Raw genomic sequence first — 19,321 nt, forward strand, 5'->3', positions numbered from 1 at the left:
CAACGGTGATTTTTTCCTTCTCCGTATCCTTGGACCGCATGGCAATTGGCCTGTCGGCGTAGAGATATGAAACAAGAAAGTTTGAAATAAAGATACGCAGCTGAGAGGATTTCCTCCGATCCAGAAATTGCAATGTGTTCAGTTTAAACTGTCCTTTTTAAGTGACTGCAAACAGGAAACTGAAGGACCTCACGGCAGGGAACAGGGAAACTCATTGCTGCACAAAACATCCAACTTCTGTGAACCTCTTCATTTATTTATTGTTTTGATAACATCGGCTGCTAGTGGATAAAATGAAATGCTTAGAAGTAACCACCTGAACGGTATTGGATTGAATTCTTTTAAATGTAACTTGTAATATTGTTCAGCGGTTACTTTTCTTTTTCTACAAACAAAGTAGTGCATCGTTCCATTGCGTAAAACAGGAAATCCTTTCAAACACTTCCTACTCACTGACAGACACCGAATGGAAATCTACTTGTCACCGTGAGTCCGAATGAGGACCTCTGCTTCATAAATATAAAGGTAACCCCAAATTATATAACACATATTATAAAGCTGGTTCTGCTATTGAAGGTATTTTTGTCTAATTCTATGAGCAAGGCCAACAACAATGTGCTTGCTCTGCATCCCATTACTCGGTCGTGTGTTTCTGTTCATAAATTAAAATACAGTAACTGAAAATGACATTGGAATCTAAAATAATATATTATTAAAATTATCTTGGATGAGATGGATATAATGTGGAGTCAGGTCGATCGTTTTTTTATCACGTGATAGCAAATGACCCTGAATTCATGTTTTGACTTTTAGGACGAGCAGAATTGAGGACGGGTATAATAACTTTAAACATCTAAGGGTATATATACGTTGTAGCCCGTGACAAAAGAGAAAAAAATTGAAATTCAAGTAAATAAAACAACAGGAGCAGTGAAAACCTTTTAAATTATTTCAAATAAATAAGGGAAAGGGTGTATACAGCCTTCAACTGAAAAAACAACATGGTAGATTTAAGTTGCTTGGCTGCTGATACAATGATCCCATTTGCTGAGATACACGTTTCTTCTATCGACAAAAAAATAAGCCGAATGGACATGAAAATGTCACCGAATTTATTCTATCAGTAAATCAACCGCATCATTTCTTCTCGCCGCTGACGAGTGTCTTCCTGGTTGCAAAATAAAAAGTGACAACAAAGAGACCAGGAAGTGCGACGTTCTCACATACGCGTGCAGTCGATGGCAGTCATGAACTTCAAGTAAAGAAACACTGGGCTACATCTGACCTTTGACTTGACATTTCAAAATATACTGCTCAAAAAAATAAAGGGAACACTTGAACAACACAATGTAACTCCAAGTCAATCACACTTGTGTGAAATCATAGTGTCCACTCAGGAAGCAACACAGATTCATTTGGACTTGTTTTAAGGACATTACATCAAAGTTGGATCAGCCTGGAGTTTGTTTTTACACTTTAATTTTGAGTGTGATTCCTAATCCAGACCTCCATGGGTTGATACAATTGATTTCCATTGATCATTTTTGTGTGATTTTGTTGTCAGCACATTCAACTGTGTAAAGAGCAAAGTATTTCATAAGAATATTTCATTCATTTAGATCTAGGATGTGTTCTTTAAGTGTTCCCTTTATTTTTTTGAGCAGTGTAATAAATGCTTATCCTTAACCAGCCGTAGCATGTATTCAGTCATGGGAACTTAAGCCATCGTAATATACAGATCATGAAATGAAACATCGGCTCACATAAATTTTATTTACCGATTCTTATCACGCTTAAATAAGTACCATCGATGACTGAGCTAAAATTGTATTTCAACTTTAGACGTTGATTTTTATCACGTTATTACTTTATCCAACCGCTTTCTCATTTGCTTCACTACCCTGTACGTGGCTCTGTTTTGATTTAAAGCTCAGGAAAGTCAATGGATCTCAGCGAGGAGGAGTGGGCCCCTCTCATGAACAGAGACCGGGGCAGCAGCGAGAGGTCGAGTTCCAGCACCGGTCCGGGTTTACAGGTACACCTGTATTTCCTCCCTTCGACAAAGGAAGCGACGACGATAAACATATCGTGCGGTCTGATCTCGGCTGAAAAAGTCTGCGACCAAGCCGGCGCGAAATGTGGTAAGATCTCATTCTCAGCGGGACGGGAGGACGTTTCGCGCGGAGGATCGATCTATTCGGGTATGATGTCATCTATTCGGGCAAATTTCCACCCTTTTCTCTTTCCAGGAATCCTGCCGGTTTATCAAAGTCTTTTCGGATTGGCATCGGACGATCTGTCCTTTTGGTATCCTCCATCGCACATGTTCAACACAGAGGAAAACCTGAAAGTGCACTTCAGAGTCAGGTATCAGTTCTGTCCAAAGTCATGTCAGTTTGACGCAATGTTTGTGACTGCTGAGGGGAATGTGAGGAAGTCAGGAGCATTTTCTTTCACGATTTAAGCGATATAGATCCAAGCACATAAATTCCTTGTGTCCTTTGCAAAACCTAACGAGTAGTAAGTAACTAGCATGCTATGTTTTCCTGTAAATGCCTTGACTAGCTTTTGATCAGATAATACATCATCAATATGGGTACAATGAGATGCCAACTATTAATGTGCAGGTTTATTCATGACATTCATTAGTAATTTTCCACTAATTACTGAGTTGTTTACATGTTGAAATCAATTATTCAATTGTTTACTGAAGAACACTGTCAATGAACATACCCATTTTTGCAAAATTGCAATGTTATGTATCAACAGTGTATTCATATGGGATGTTTTTTTATTGTCAAACAGGTCTGCAAACACACATCCAGAGGTATTCATTCAAAATAATCCTTTGATTAATATGTATTCATTTTTGGACGCACAGGTTTTTCTTTGCTAACTGGTTCGGACAAGAACAGAGAATATCGTATCGGTACAGTCTGACTCGAGACAAAATATGCCCCGTGCTCGACTCCGCCGTCATCCATTACCTCTTTTCTCAGGTAATAAATGAAAAAAATGTATTGATTCATGTTTTTTATCCACATTTATGTATGTATGATTTTGAGCCACCGGATGATAATGTTCAGGTACAGACAACCCTCAGATATCCCCTATTCAAAAATGTAAATAGGGTATCTTTATCCTTTATTTGCATTTTTATTTGCTCCACTGAACGCCACAGGAGGTCTTTCCTCCCTGAGGCGATCAGACTTTTTAATTCCTCTCCATTCAGCCGCCGGCAACCATAAAAACCTATCTTTAACCTAAAAAAACAAAAACTGAGCAATATTTCATTTCACTATATTCAGAACAGTGCAATATTTCATCTCATAACAGCTACACTACAAGTTTCTCTTCTATCATACTATTGTGCACTCCTTACCTCACTTGTTACTAAGACACTTATAGTTTTATCACTGTTTACTAAGACACTTTATAGTTTCACTGAGACACTTTATAGTTTATAGTTTATTTTTATTTCTAATTCTGCCTTTTCTTTTATCATTTATTACTGTTATATTTTCTGTAACTCTGGCACAGCAATTTCCTTCGGGATTAATAAAGATGTTCTTATTCTTATTCTTATTCCTTCTATAATTACCATTTGCAAACTTTTATACCCTCTAACGTTTTTGTGATGATAATTCCCCCTTTTGGACTCAACAAAGTCTATCTTATATTGAAGTGTGGTTCCCTTGGTAAAGCTATTTCAGTGAGTTATTTCTTTTGGTCGCTCAGCTGCGGAGCGACTTCACCCTGAGCGAGGCGGGAATGTGTCCGCCTTTGAGTACTCAGAACGAATGCCTCAGCCTCGCCGTTTTGGACTTGTGGAGAATGGCGAAAGAGCACAACAAGAGCGTGAGAGACGTGTGCAAGGCCATCAGGTACTCACATCGCGAGTGATATTTCACTTCCGACATTCGAGTTCCGTAAATGTCTTGAAGTGAAATGTTCCTCTTTCAGGAATGGAATTGATACTTTGGTGATGTTGGACATGCGTTGTTGGTATTGAGCCCTAATTTACCAAAATATATCTTTTCTCTTTAGCTACAAATCGTGTCTTCCCAAGTCACATCGCCACAACATCCAGAAACGCAACCGCCTGGATCGCTTTCGAATCCGTACCATGCTGAAAAGTTTTTTGAGGAGGCTGGGGAACTACTCGGTGGACCCGTTCAACCTGAAAGTGAAGTACATGGTGGAACTAGCGGGCATTGTGCCCGATCTCGGGAGCGAGGTCTTCAAAGTCAACCCTCCGCCGTCCAACTCGAACGCCGCGTTCACGCTCGTGCGGGTCAGCGGGGACGGCGGGATTCAAACCAACCAGGGAAGCGGTCCTGACGGGGGTGAGGTGAGATAAATGATAACGACTGGAAAAAAAAAAAAAACGTCTACTGGATCCGGTACAGTAAACAAGTTGATTAATAAAACTGGTAAAACTAGACCACAGTGCAGTTTTTTTTAACCTTTTAGTGATGATGCTGTAATCATTTGTCTCAACTTTTTTTTTTTAGGTGTGGCAAACATTTTGCGATTTCCAGGACATAATTGAAATCAGTATTAAGATGGTTTGCCTTGAGCAAGTTCCTCCAGACAGCAGGATGGTGACGGTAACTCACAAAGCTGACAAATGCCTGGTAACGAATTTTATACCAAATGGTTTCTACACAGCATAGAAACAATCAAAAGTAACTCCGATACATTGGAAAAACAAGACATAAGCACATAATCCTCTCTTATTTTTACAACAGAAAGCTAATTTTAAGAGCCTCAAAGAAGCCCAGTCCTTCGTGTCGCTTGTTGACGGCTACTTCAGACTGACAACAGACTCCAGCCACTACTTCTGTCAAGAGGTTGCCCCGCTGAGCATCCTGGACGGCATCAAGAACCACTGCCATGGCCCGATCACGTGAGCCATCCTGAATTTTCAAAATCTCTGACTCCGGTTCCGCATAACCGCCTCAAGTATGTCTTTCGCATCTCGTCTCTTCAGATCGGAGTTTGCCGTGAATAAGTTGAAAAGGTCAGGATTCAAAAGAGGTGCGTTCCTTGTTCGGCAGAGCCCCACGGATTATGACAATTTCTTCCTCACCGTTTGTATTCAGGTAACGTCGACCGCTCGTGCAACACCGCAGACTGTAAATAGCCTACGCTTTTTACGTTGCCCCGCACCCTGACGATTACGGACAATGATTTTATATTCACCATTTAAAGACAACGGAACTAGATATAGGATGTGGATCTGATCCAACTCCGTAAAGTCAGGCAATGTCAATGTTTAATTATTAGAATTTGAATAACGTCTGACCAATAAAACCGCATCCTCACCTTCAAACTCTGGGGCTATAGTTTACCAGCGATTTACCACATCGCATAACAACTAGAGATGATGCCACTCTCAGTTATGCTGAAGTTCGATTGTTTCTCAGACCAATGTTGTCGTCAACAAGCAATTTGGCATTTTTCTTTTTTTTGCAGACCCAACTTGGACTTAGTTACGAAGATTGTCTGATTATCAAGAATGAAAACTACAGAATCCCCGGTGTCCGGAAGTCATTTTCCAGCTTAAAAGAGCTCACCGGCTACTACCAACACAACACCTTGATGCTGGCTGGAGTGCTCGTCAAATTGTCCCATTGCTGCCCACCTCAATCCAAAGGTAATTTGTCATTGCGATGAATAATAAAAATGGAGAAATATTGAGGAAGAATAGATATTTGATCAAAAACAGCACTTTTTGTTTGACTCGTCATCATATGCCATTTATACAATTAAAAATAACTTTACAATGAAAGTTGGCATTTCTGTGTCGGACATTTTTTCGCAACTTCAAAGCCCGACACACAGTATTTAATATTTTTGCTCACACCCCTTTGGCTGTACAAATTTGTATTTGTTTTTTGCGGTCGTTATTACAGTACTCCGCAATGTCCCACTGCACCGTCCAAAATCTAATGCTAAAGTTAAAAGTTAAAGTTCAATGACTTCTGTGTATCTGCACACCACAACCGGGAAAAAGCAAAATGGCTAAGGTCTATTTTTTGTTTGTAAGATACAAAATGGACAGTTCACGGATACAAATAAAACACACAGCACTGGATAACACAATATTTAAGTATTTTACAGCAACTTATAAAACACTCAGATCCATTACTTCCTTCAACACAGGACCAGCGTGGGCTAAATATATTCAATTACTGATAGACGTCCTACAATGAAAACTTCTAGTGCGACCTCAATATAAATGGAAGCTGCTCGTGAAGTAATAATAGCAATAATATATACCGCTCAAAAAAAATAAAGGGAACACTTAAAAAACGCAATGTAACTCTAAGTCAATCACATTTCTGTGAAATTGAACTGTCCAGTCGGGAAGCAACACGGATTCATTTTGACTTGTTTTCAGGACATTACATCAACGTTGGATCGGCCTGTAGTGTGTTTTAAGATAAGATAAGATAAGATAAAATAAGATAAGAACAACTTTATTTATTCCAAAGGAAATTGTTGTGCCAGAGTTTCAAGCAGAAACAGAACAATAATAGATAATAGTAGGAAGGAGGGAGAATAAGAAATAAAATAAAATATAGATTGTCAAGGTTAAGACTATCAAGTGTTTTAAGGTCTTAAGTACAAAGATTTGAAGATTTTCCACTTTGAGTGTGACTTTGAATCCAGACCTCCATCGGTTCATTCGTTTGATTTCCATTGATCATTTTTGTGTGATTTTCTTGTCAGCACATTCAACTACGTAAAGAACAAAGTATTAAGTATTAATAAGAATATTTCATTCATTCAGATCTAGGATGTGTTATTTTTCGTGTTCCCTTTATTTTTTGAGCAGTGTAGTTTATCTTTCTAGATCTATTTGCAATGGGTGTAAATGTGTTTTCTCATGTTCCCACAGAGCTCACAAATCTCATAATCATACGAAACAGCTGCTGTTTAGAATCTCAAGAATCTCCGATGCCTGCGAGGAACAAATTCAGCAATATCCAGTTCCACATGATCAAGTACGAAGACTTGATGTGGGTGAGTTATGTGTCTTTTCATATCAACTCGTATTCTCAAGGCAGTGGTTAAATGGAGCGCCACTGAAGGCCCTGGACTCTAAGAGGCAGCATATTAGCGGTTATATTAGCCACCGTATCCAGGAACTTTCAGATGTAAATCTAGGAAGGTGATCTGGGTGTTACAAACAACAAGAGGTTTTCTCAAAGAGCGCCGTTTCCCAAAGTTACAAATATATGGCACTGAATGGGAGTATGACTACCATCAAGTTGCCTCCTGCTCGGATAGATTTAACGTGCACAGAGAAAATAACCTAAAACAGATCAAGGTAAGTATTACTACTGGTTGTGGATGACAATGAAAGGCTGTTTCTGTGTCTCCCCCCTGTCAGGGCGAAAGCCTCGGGAAAGGATCCTTCACCCGGATTTTCAAAGGCCAAAAAACAGAAAGTCGTAACGGTGAGAAGCATATAACGGACATCCTACTGAAAGAGCTTGATGTTGTTCATAAGAACTTCTGGGAGGTTGGTTTCCTCATGGACAAAAACACTGGAATATTTATACATTTACCCATGGTATTTTTAACGCCGCAAATGTTTCGCTCCTCAGTCATTCTTTGAAGCTGCCAGCGTAATGAGTCAGATTTCCGACAAACACCTCCTCCATGTTTACGGAGTCACTGTTCACCGATCAAAAAGTAAGTTCCTCTATGGGTCCCTCTTGACGAGACTTTCCACCTTGATGCTTTTGTTTTCCAGATGCGTCTGTTCGCCAAGAAGAATTGTGCTGTACAAATTGACGTCTTTATAATGAATGTTAGCTTTGCTCTGCTGTTTTGCCGTTTACAAATCATTCAAATTTGAATTGCTTCAAGCCACACAATGCTGTACACCTTTTTGCTGTTTGCTGCAGCCAAACAGCAAAAAGTATTACAAATAGTACAAAAACAGTGCAGAAAGAGATGGCAGAGCAAATGTTTCGTAACGAGAGCTCCAAATGAAGACACGAAACAGAAACTTTACAAATCTGTATAAAAAGAAGAGGCACAGTTTTAAGTCATCCCATTGAAAATATCTTGAACCAGTGTGATTACTCGTGCTCTCGTTTGCTAGGCTGAGTCACAAGCAATACTGTCACCTTTTTCTTTCTTTATATACTTTAGGACAACAGAGAAAAAAATTTGGTGTTGAAAAAAAAAATCTTGGATAAAACCTTTTTGTCCATGAGCAAAACGCCATCTCCATAGTTTCACCTCACCTGACCCCAGATCAGTCCCCTCACAGTGGATGACCATTTGTGATTTTTTTTGTTTGAGTTGAAAGAGCAGCTGTAGCAACAAGTCTTGCTGTGCCTTGCAGACATTATGGTGCAAGAGTTTGTCAAGTATGGGGCCATTGACATTTATTTGAAGAGAGGCAGGTCTGTATCATTGAGCTGGAAACTTGACGTAGCCAAACAGCTTGCATGGGCCCTCTGCTTTCTGGTAAGATGCACTTTATTCAACAGGAGCTCTTAATAAGGCAGACTTGGATGACTTCATGTAATTCAAAAGCATTTGATACCTCCACAGTGGATTAAAAGTGCCATATTATAAAGCGAGAACATTGAAATATTTACCTACTCCCGATTCTCATCTTGTAGGATGAAAAAAACATTGTGCATGGGAATATCTGCGCCAAAAACCTCCTGCTGGCCCGAGAAGGTGACCTGTCAAAGGGCAGCTCTCCGTTCATCAAGCTGAGCGATCCAGGCATCAGTGTAGCCATCCTAGACAAGGAGGGTAAGGTTTAATTGCATCGCTTGTCTAAAATGTCTCATATTATTATTATTAGGAAAAAGCAGATATAGCTTTAAGTAAAGGCAAATGCTGGAGGCTGTGGAGTTATGACATTACATTGCTATGACACTTTATTCCACATCAAGTTAAATGGATGAATAAACCGAGCGGTGCATGAAGCACATTAGAGCTGAGCTTTGATCCATTTTTGCGACCTCTGGCCTTTGTCAAAGGAGAAGTTAAAACACTGGGGTCAAGGACCTTGAGCTTGTTCACTTTAATTGTCCTATTCCTGGAATTTCTCTTTTAAAGTTAAATTTACTCAGCTATACTCTGAATAAGAGCCAAGGTAGCTTGCATAATTCATATCAGTTCATCAACTGTTAGTCATTGTTGAGGCAACAGTACTCGAGAGGCCAATGTGGTCGACGCCGCACAGCCATCAACTTCCAACGCGACACCGTTTGTGTGGCTAACCGGACGATTCAAAGCCTAAACAAAAAGAAAAACAACAGCAAGAACTATCATATGATGTGAGCACAGCACGTATGACCTGTCTCGGCTGATAATGATTAAATACTCTCACTAAACCCGATCCCAGATTACTTGGACAAAGGTCCACGTCACCTGTGATAGATTGTCTGGCAAAGACTGGAGGATCATTTTCAAGGCAGCTGCCTAAAAGTACTAAACACAAGATCAATACAAACTTATAAATGACTTTATCCATAACTGGCACTGTCTTTTACAGGATACAAATAATTTAGAAAACATATTAACTCCTATTTTGTTTGGAGACATCGCTCACAAAAAGTAAATTTTATAATAATTGTAACAAACAGTTGAAAAGTCTTAAAATAGTATTTTACACTTCCATTTATAATTTACTACCTTTTTTTAACGTTTCATTTTAGTAGTAGAAGCAGATATTTTTTCAAGTGCCAGAAACTTACTTTCAGAACAAAAGAAGGAAAAATGAAAAGCACAGCATTGAACAGCAAAATGCGTGGCAACAAAGTTGATCTTATCATTCTAATAGTCTCCCCGACAAAAATTGTTCGTCATAACTGCATTACAAACAGCTGGAATGCAAATATTTCAGATCTAACAACACACTCTGTCAGATATTATATATATATATAAAATGCATTTTGAAAAATTAACTTATGTATCTAATGTTTGAATTTGCTCTTGCCATAGTGTTGTTAAATAGACAAAAAAAATAAGACAAAATTGCCATAAAAGATACCCCAAAAGTATTAGACTGCTCCTGCATGCATAACCTAAAAATTCAATCCCGTATAAATTTGTTCATATTATTCTTTTTCAAGTTGACCAGCTGAGCACAGTGAGGTCTTCCACATTACTCTTTTGTCAAATGAATCCGTTGGAACAAGAACAATATTTCCAAACAAAGAACAAAGAGAAACTCTCAAGAAATAATATAAAGGGACACTTTTCACGTCATAAAAATCATTAATGTCTCATGTAATTTGTACATGTACCTGGCCTAAATGGACCTTGACAAAGATTAGTTCTGACATGGACACAAGAATGCGATTGGCAAACCTGCAAACCTTTACATTTTGAGACTACAATTAACTGCTCCACCAGTTTGTGTGAATCCATCTTTGTGGTTCTCTTGTGTGTTGTGTTTCTCAGTTATCCTGGACAGAATCCCCTGGGTCGCCCCAGAGGTGGTGGCAAACCCAGGACGCCTGAGCAGGGAGAGCGACAAGTGGAGCTTTGGCACCACCATGTGGGAAATATTCAACAGCGGGCAAACTCCGCTGCGAGGCTGGAACCTGGACAATGTAAATCCACTGCTTCCATCTCAAATTGATGAGCAAACTAGGCCCTGATCCCTTCAAGACAGATACAATGTTTGAAATTGAATTTTAAAATGTATCGATCTATTTTATCTATAGTAAAGAAAAATATAAACGGTGCTCATATTGTTATTTCCGCATCAAAGAAATTGTGCTTTGCTACTGATGGTTTTGCTGTAGAAGCGTCAATTTTACGAGAGCTTCCAGAAGCTGCCGCCCTCCGAGTGGACGGAGTTGGCTGATCTGATCGATCACTGTATGGATTACAAGCCAGCCTTCCGGCCTTCTACCAGGAGCATCATCCGTCAGCTCAACAGTCTCATCACATCTGGTAAAGCTCTTTACCATGCCGCATCCACGCGACAGTGGAACAATATAAAAAGTTCTTTGAATTTTTCAAAAAAAAGATCTGACAAATTTAACTCCACAAAATAATTTGCTCAAGTGTGAATTAGGAAGCTTTTTTTTTCCCCTCTTTCGTTCACGGCAGACTATGAGATACTTCATGCTACTGAGCCTGCGTCGCAGCACTCGGTGCGGAGATCTCAAACCACCCCTGCTCATGAGCAAAACCTGTTTGAGGAGAGACACCTGCGTTACATCTCCCTGTTGGGAAAGGTTTGATTCTTTTGAACGCAGGGTTTTTGGGTCGGACGAATCCCTGTCCTTATGGGATTATTTTGAGCCCAGTATTGATATCACCCATGCCTGAATTGGGCTCCATAAATCACCATTCACTAAATGAATGTAGACAGATAGAAATCAGATCTGACTTGATGCTTGCTTAACGGGGCTTCAACATTTTCCAGGGAAACTTTGGAAGTGTCGAACTTTGTCGCTACGACCCGCTGGGGGACAACACCGGTGAGCTGGTTGCTGTCAAGAAGTTGCAGCCAAACAAGCCGTCGACCCTGACAGACTTTCAGAAGGAAGTCAAAACGCTTAGTATTTTGAACTGTGACTACATCGTCAAGTACAGAGGCATCTGTTACGGCATGGGTAAGGGGGGAAAAAAAAACCTCTGCAAGCACATGTATGTTAACACAAGCTTAAGTTCCAAGCATCATATATGAAATTCATACGTAACCCAACACGCCGTATTGTCGGGTCTAGGAGAAACCCTCCCTCCATGCCCTTATTTTTTTAACAGTACCTTAATATTGTCAGCAGATGGCAGAAATTCCTATTTAGTGTTTGACACTTACTGTAAAGTTTGAGGTTAGTAAACGGTGCAAGTTATACTGCATTTCAGGTAGAGCTCGTGGCAGCTTGCTCAAACAGTGAGCTTAATCTGTTACTTTCAGAATTCTGCCATATGGTTAATGTTCCTTTGGTCAATAGTAGGAATTGCCCTTTTTACCCGTTTGAGCTTTTTGGCCAATGCAATGCCATTTTTGAGGTTTTTCCTTGCCTTACTGTATGCACTGTATGCAGTTAACCCTCTTAACAACGTAGCTTTAGTTCAGTATCTGTGTCACAATTTGGGTCAGAAAATTCATCACAATTTTACAATGACCACAACTGACAGCATGGAGGGAAACACTAAGCATTATTTTGACTAAACATTTTATTCCCAGACTTTTTCCACTTAGTAACCTACATGTGGACCTGCCAAAAAAAACAATCAAGCCTACTTTACAACAAATGTGAAATAAAAAAGTGTGAAAACGGTGGGTGCTTTTTGGAAATTCCCTGTAGCTTCCATTTTAGTCCCATATAATACAGTATACACTTTTAAAACAAGAATTAAATTTACAAAAGTATAAAAAAATAAGAGAGCGTTGAACATATTGGTAAATAGATGCTGGAATAAGAGGTCTAGAGGACGACCAAAGAGAAGATTTAAGGATGTTTTGACAAAAGTGCATGAAGTTAGTGGATGTGAGAGAGGGCGATGCAGAGAATAGGGTTAGATGGAGAAAGTTGATTTGCTGTGGTGACCCCTCAAGGGAAAAGCCAAAAGAAGAAGAAGTTTTCTAGATCTTAACTGAACTTAAAAAACTGTCCTTGCAGGTCGCCTCAGTATGAGTTTGGTCATGGAATACTTGCCTTACGGGAGTCTTATCAGCTACTTAGAGAAGAACAAGGACAACATGACCACAAGACGTATGCTTCTTTTCGCGTCACAGATGTGCAAGGTACATATCATATAATCACATGTCTCATTACATGGCAGGTCAGACTGTAATCATCCAATGAAAAACAATGGCTACATTTTGGACATTACATTGATGACCATCTATCTTAGAATAGTTATTTCCCAATATATGGCCCTAATGTTTGCAGGTTCACACACATAAAGGCTCTATCATGTTTACAGTGCTAGATGCAACAAACATTTAAAGGTTGACTTCCTGTGCATATCAAATCAAAACCGCATCAACTTTGTGCTTATTTTAACATTAGAATGTGTGTATTTGTATTTACTAAAACAACAACCAAACTAGTAAGAGTATCAGATCCTCAAGAGTGAGGGAGTAAATGCTACAAAATACAGTTCAAGCAGTAAATACATGACTTTGTTTTCTTTTGCTGACACATTATTAAAATGCAATGGTAAAGCAGAGAATATATGAGCATTTTTTTTTCTTTTGTTGTTTTCTTTTTTACAGGGAATGGCATACCTGCAAACCTTTCGATATGTACACAGGGATCTTGCAGCCAGAAATATTCTTGTGGCAAGTGATTCCCTGGTAAAAATAGCTGATTTTGGTCTGACAAAGATCATTCCTTTGGACAAGGAATACTACAGGGTCAAGCAGCCTGGAGAGAGCCCAATCTTCTGGTAAGTTTTCTCAAGTTTGGATATTTATTACAATCTTTAGTTCAACGTATGTTCTCTGGTGATGGATGAGGATGTTGTTATGCAGGAACATAAAAACACAAAATAGCACTACAAACTGTCCCCTTACTACTGTGGTGTACTCAAATAATACTGCATGGAAATGTTAACTCTTTATCGTGGCTCTATATGGTTTAAAAATATAATGCAAAACTGATATTAAGAGTCCACTTAGTGAGTGGGGCCTGGTGAGATATAATTAGCTGATATGGTCCTCTTTAATGCACAATAAATGCATTCAATTCTAAGATGATGAACTTGAAAAAATCCTCAGTGCACTCTTAAAGAGTTGTAAGTATAGGGGAAAGGGTTAATAAAGAATATCTCATTGGTTTTTGTTTCTTTCGCATGAAGAATTGCACTTGGCGATGGAGGTTCTACAACACTCTTCCAGCTTCAGGGGGCGATAGCGTTGAGAACAACGCTAGCTAGCTTGTTTACATAAACAAAACGATAGGATACGAGATTTTCTGACGGGTTATTCCACAAACCGTTCATTGAGACGTTCCTTTAACATCTTAGCTGCGCGTACACTCGATATTGGCTATTTCAAACTGAAATTCACATACCAGTGGCGTAGTAAAGAGCAGAGCGTTAGCTAGCGTCTAGCCGGCTCCGGCGCCATTTTTACTCTATTTTAACGGCACCGGTGCGTGAGAGACCGCTGCTGGATCGGGCGCAACAGCGACACCTAGTGGCGATAAATGGTATTGCAAGAACCAGTTAAAGCGTCTTTGCAAAGGGATTTCCAGTAAATTAACAATGTACAACAAAAGTAAACATTGAGATGAGATTAGATTCGACTTTATTGTCATTATACATGCAGTTATCATTTAATTAGAAGTGCAAACAGCAGAAGTGCATATGTTCAGAATGTGGGGTATTTACAGATAAATGCAGTATTAAAGAATAGATGCAATTTTCTTTTTTTACAGCAAGTGCAAGTAGAGGTGGATCAGATATGAGCAGAATATGTACAGCTAGTGCAAGTATGGTGGATAATTGTTATGTGCAGATTTTGTACAAATAGGTAGTGATTAACAGGTGGCAATTTATGGATGGAACTATAAATATACACAGATGTCTTACACACAAACTCTAGTAACTCAAAATTGTGATCAATGTGATCAAGGCGAATGGCCATCGTTGTGTTTTTGCAGGTATGCTCCAGAATCCATCAGCGACTTCAAGTTCTCCCAAAAATCTGACGTCTGGAGTTTTGGAGTGGTTCTTCACGAGCTCTTCTCCCTTTGCGACAATAACATCAACCCTAAAAGAGTATGTCTTAAGATTTAACATTCATGAGTTTATTTTTATTTCACGTTTTCTTTCTTTCTCATCATGGTTTCACTGTTTTAGCTGTGTATGCAGGCAATTGGACAAAACATGCAAGGAGCTTCCATTACGATGCAACTGGAAAATATTCTGAAGAATGACTGGAGGCTGCCTGCCCCACCGAACTGCCCACCCAAGGTATGCCACTGTTTAAATGTCTTATTTTCAATTCCTCCTTGAAGATGTTTGTTTTTCTCAGAATATCAGACAACAATAGTTTCATAACCGCAAAGCACACAAAGTTTACATAAGTCCTTTTTTAAAACAGTAATCGTAATAATATTTCTTTTTGCCGTACTAGGTGTACGCTTTGATGAAGCAATGTTGGAGGTACAACTATGAGGAGCGGCCATATTTCTGCAGCCTGGGAGACCAGATTGAAATGATCATGGATGAGATGAGAGAGATAAACTCAATGCCTTTTAACGCCTCACAGTTGCGCTTTGGCGTCGACGTTGTGAGTCGTAATTAAGAAATCTCATGAAACATATTTCCGCTTCTAGTTTATTTTTGATTAACTCTCCCCTGATGTAAAAGCTGTGTGTTTGCATCTAACAAGAAGGAAATAAAAGGTGTTTTTTTTTTTTCTTGGGCTACTTGAATGCTTTTCAAACAAGAGTTGCAATGCAGAGAGTTGCAAATTTATTTTATTTTATTTTATTTTATTTTGTTTTGTTTTGTTTTGTTTTGTTTTGTTTTGTTTTGTTTTGTTTTGTTTTGTTTTGTTTTGTTTTGTTTTGTTTTGTTTTGTTTTGTTTTGTTTGGTTTGGTTTTATTCTATTTTATTTTATTTTATTTTGTTTTATTTTATTTTATTTTATTTTGTTTTATTTTGTTTTATTTTGTTTTATTTTATTTTATTTTATTTTATTCATGGAGATTGAAGATTTCATTTTTCAAGTCGTGCTCTCCCATCATAGTCAAGTTAAATCAGGGTGATTTTTAAAAAAAGTCTCTATTTTCATGCTTTTAAACCCCCTTGAATGTGCGAGGCCCACCTCAGGGAGGTGCATAAGACAAAAAAATACCATGTGGATTAAAAAAAACATTTGTATGTCAATTCATCACATTATTTACAATGTTTCAAAACATTTTGAAATAAACTGTTCGACTGTGCTTCATTGTTGGAATGTGTTTTGAAATGAAATTCTCAGGTTCTCAGTCATCCTGGTCATGGTCTGTTGTGGTTAAAATGTTCCAACTTGCTTTGAGTTAATATTTCACAGCAGGATGTGAGTCAAGACTGTGGCTATATTAGCACACACAGATGTAAACGGCTTGTAAAAAAGCCCATTCAGATGACCTTTGGCTTGGGGTTTAACAATCATGTACATCTAATTGTCCTCTAGCAGAGCGTGGTTATCTACTCCTGTCAGCCAATGTTCTTCTTCTTCTTTGGGCTTTTCCCTTCAGGTGTCGCCAAAGCAAATCAACTTTCTCCATCTAACCCTTTTCTCTGTATCCTCCTCTTTCACACCAACTACCTTCATATCTTCTCTCACTACGTCCATAAATCTTCTCTTTGGTCTTCCTCCAGACCTCTTGCCTGGCAGCTCCAATTCCAGCATCCGTCTACCAATATATTCTCTATCCCTCCTCTGTACATGACCCAACCATCTCAGTCTGGCTTCTCTGACCTTCTCTCCAAAACATCTAACATGTGCTGTTCCTCTGATAGACTCATTCCTGATCCTCTCCATCCTGGTCACTCCCAAAGAGAACCTCAACATCTTCATCTCCGCAACCTCTAGTTCTGCCTGCTGTCTTTTGGTCATTGTAACAGTTTCTAGATAACTCCTACTCCATTTCTCTTCTTGTCAGTACCATGATGGTATAACTTAAAGCCTGCTCCTAAGCTTCTAGCCTTACTACCTTTCCACCTGGTCTTCTGGACACACAGTATATCCACCTTCCTTCTCTGCATCATGTCGACCAACTCTCTCCTGTCATAGTCCCCATAGTCCTCTTCTTCTTGTTCTTGTTCTTCCACCCACCGTAGCCCAATTTCCATTAGTACCCTGTAGGTCATCAGTACCAATGGCGGTCTTTGTTAACCCGGTCCGCGACCGATCCGGTATGGTAAAGTTACGGTTGACTCGCATGTTTGGTTTTGGCAAAAGTTTCACGCCGGATGCCCTTCCTGACGCAACCCTCTGCATTTATTCAGGCTTGGGACCGGCTCAGGGAGACACTGCTCTGTTGCCTCCCCAAGGCAGGCTTGGAAAGACACGGGCCAGCACCGCCCTGAGGCTGCATTTACTCCTGTCAGTCGTTCAGGAATCTAATGGCATTCAGGTCAAACGGGTTCTTCAGTGGTGACGTCCTACATTTCACACTCGGGATGGGAGTGTGAACGGTTCGTGTTTGGGGTGGGTGCGGTCCTCCTGTGAACGCCGTGGCGGTAGATGCTCTGCAGAGAAGGCAGCGGGGTTCTGGTGATCTTCTCTACGGTCCAAAGCAACGTTGCCGCCGTGCCAGATGGTGAAGATGCTCTCGAAAATACAGCTGTAGAAGTTGCTGAGGATCCAAGGCAGGGGTGCAGATACTTTTTCTGCATGCAAGCTACTTATAAAATGTCCAAGTCAAAATGATCTACCTACTATAAAAATGCAAAACATGTTGAGAATCCTTGAAATGTACAATATAAGTCGGTGTACCTTGCACAACTGCATGAACCCATATTGAACAATACAACTCAAAGTTGGGTCACAACATATTTTGTCATGACTTTACCTTGATGACTTGGACTGAAGTAGTTTTAATAAACAGCTCCACATTTGATGAGGCAAACGCACGTCGAAAATGTCCTCCCACTCCCTGTGGAAGTGTTAAGTTTTTGCCTTCAGACTTGGTCCAGCTCCCCCACTCACCTTTATACGCTTTCTCAAGTTTAAAAGAAATAAATTGGAGGATAACTAGCGTACCCGCTAGCTTGCTAGAGTTTCGCAGCACTTTGTGCGCGACGACCCGTGTGTCAGAAAAGGTCAGAAGTCAGACTGGCTGCCCTTGTATGTGAATTAAGTGATGAATTTCATATTGAGGACAGATAAAATTCTGTCTTTTTTTAATGCCATGAGATCTACTCACACTACGTTTGCGATCGACCTAATGCAAGAAAGTGTTAGCTTTCATAAACTTCGGCATGATGTTGGGGGACGCGATCCTGGGCGAACCCTTCACGGGGGCTCGGGTGGAGGATTACTGTGTCGAAGGCGGCGGCGTGCTCCATAAAGGGCATCCTGATGTAAGAATCTTTGTTTTATTTGTGGACTTACCTGTAAAACATTAACCTCCCCCCACGGAAAAGGGCGTCTGATGGAAGTCCGGTTGGATGGCAATGTTTTCCGCAGCGGGTTCAGCAGGATCTTTCGGTCCTGATTGGTATTTTGTTGTGGACAAGTCTAGTGATTGTCCCATAAAGAGATGCAAACTGCAGTGCATGTTTTGACAAAAACTCAAGGTACACTATTCTCATACTATCCTTTATCATAATCAGATTGTCCTTGTTCTGATACCTTCAGATGAACTTCAGATAAATGTGCGAACTTAGGAATCTAGGTCTGTTCTTTCTGGTGAACATTATCTCAAAGAAGTATGCAGAGTGCCATTTTTCCGTCTCGGAAATTTCGCTAAACTAGACCCGTCTTATCGGTAAAAGAAGAAGAGATCGTCATACATGCATTCTTGACATGCTTGATGACGATTGACTTTTTATCTGGGTTTCCTAGGAGTCTTCGTGTCTGCGTTGTTGTTTACATGAGAACCCAGGCTGCTGTTTTTACACCTATAACATTATCAATAACACTTTCTTATCTGTTTGACTTGGATCAAATGCAAACTGCAGGGCCAGATAAAGAGACATACCACTATTTACTTCGTCATTTAGTGCTTTATAGAGAGACGCAATTATTCACTTTCTTATTCGCATCTAATATCGAAACATGCAACAAGTCACCCTCTTCCATAGAAACATACAACGCCATTTCATTCCCATCCTCTCATTTCGGGTCACCGGTGAGCTTGTTTTTTTGGCCTGTGGGAGAAACTCGAGGAAGTCCAAACAGAAAAGTCACCTTGCGATCCTTCTAAAACTCAAGAGATCGGTATGGCTCGGATGGAAAGTGTGAGGATAAAAAAAAAGATCGAGAGGCACCACCATGTTAAATATTAACATTTACGAGGAAAGTCATTTTTGACAAATGACTTACTAGGTCATTTATTGTAATCTGTGGAAAGAGAGGTCTCATGAAGCAGCTTTTAAATCTGCGCGAACCAGAGGACGAACGTATGAACGTCTCTAAACGTGGTCCTGTCTTCGCCTCTTCCCGAAAATTGCAGGACAAGCAGTCGAGATAACATTAATTGAATAATGATCATGTCGTAAAGCCGAAACTCCACAAAAAGGAATTTATGGGCGACACGTGACTGACGACGAAGTCCAATGATCTGTCGACCCGGAACAGACGAAACTGTTGACCGTGAACATTTTTCTCGTAAAGCATGAATCATCCAAAAACCACGTACGTGT

At 39.8% G+C, this 19,321-nt stretch overlaps 1 protein-coding gene across 2 annotated transcripts; it reads left to right on the forward strand.

Moving 5' to 3' along the window:
- Window positions 1-450: 450 nt before the first annotated feature.
- jak3 (Janus kinase 3 (a protein tyrosine kinase, leukocyte)) lies at window positions 451-15,903 on the forward strand. 2 transcript variants are annotated; one of them, XM_086162245.1, is made up of 24 exons: window positions 451-525; window positions 1,930-2,141; window positions 2,250-2,367; window positions 2,882-2,999; window positions 3,739-3,884; window positions 4,048-4,351; window positions 4,515-4,637; window positions 4,752-4,909; window positions 4,994-5,105; window positions 5,479-5,659; window positions 6,908-7,032; window positions 7,403-7,534; window positions 7,620-7,707; window positions 8,369-8,493; window positions 8,652-8,790; window positions 10,450-10,601; window positions 10,797-10,947; window positions 11,107-11,234; window positions 11,426-11,615; window positions 12,630-12,754; window positions 13,229-13,401; window positions 14,619-14,736; window positions 14,818-14,931; window positions 15,095-15,903. In XM_086162245.1, the coding sequence occupies exons 2-24, from the start codon at window positions 1,943-1,945 to the stop codon at window positions 15,263-15,265; spliced, it is 3,390 nt and encodes a 1,129-aa protein (XP_086018371.1). In that variant the 5' UTR covers window positions 451-525; window positions 1,930-1,942; the 3' UTR covers window positions 15,266-15,903. The 2 variants fall into 2 exon arrangements, 1 of the variants encoding a protein (XP_086018371.1); XR_015107297.1 differs by lacking the exon at window positions 15,095-15,903 and having other exon boundaries at window positions 14,591-14,736.
- Window positions 15,904-19,321: the final 3,418 nt, after the last annotated feature.

This window comes from Fistularia commersonii, chromosome 16 (assembly GCF_037954325.1).
Source record: "Fistularia commersonii isolate RoL2024-O1a breed Wild chromosome 16, RoL_Fcom_v1.0, whole genome shotgun sequence".
NCBI lineage: Eukaryota > Metazoa > Chordata > Actinopteri > Syngnathiformes > Fistulariidae > Fistularia > Fistularia commersonii.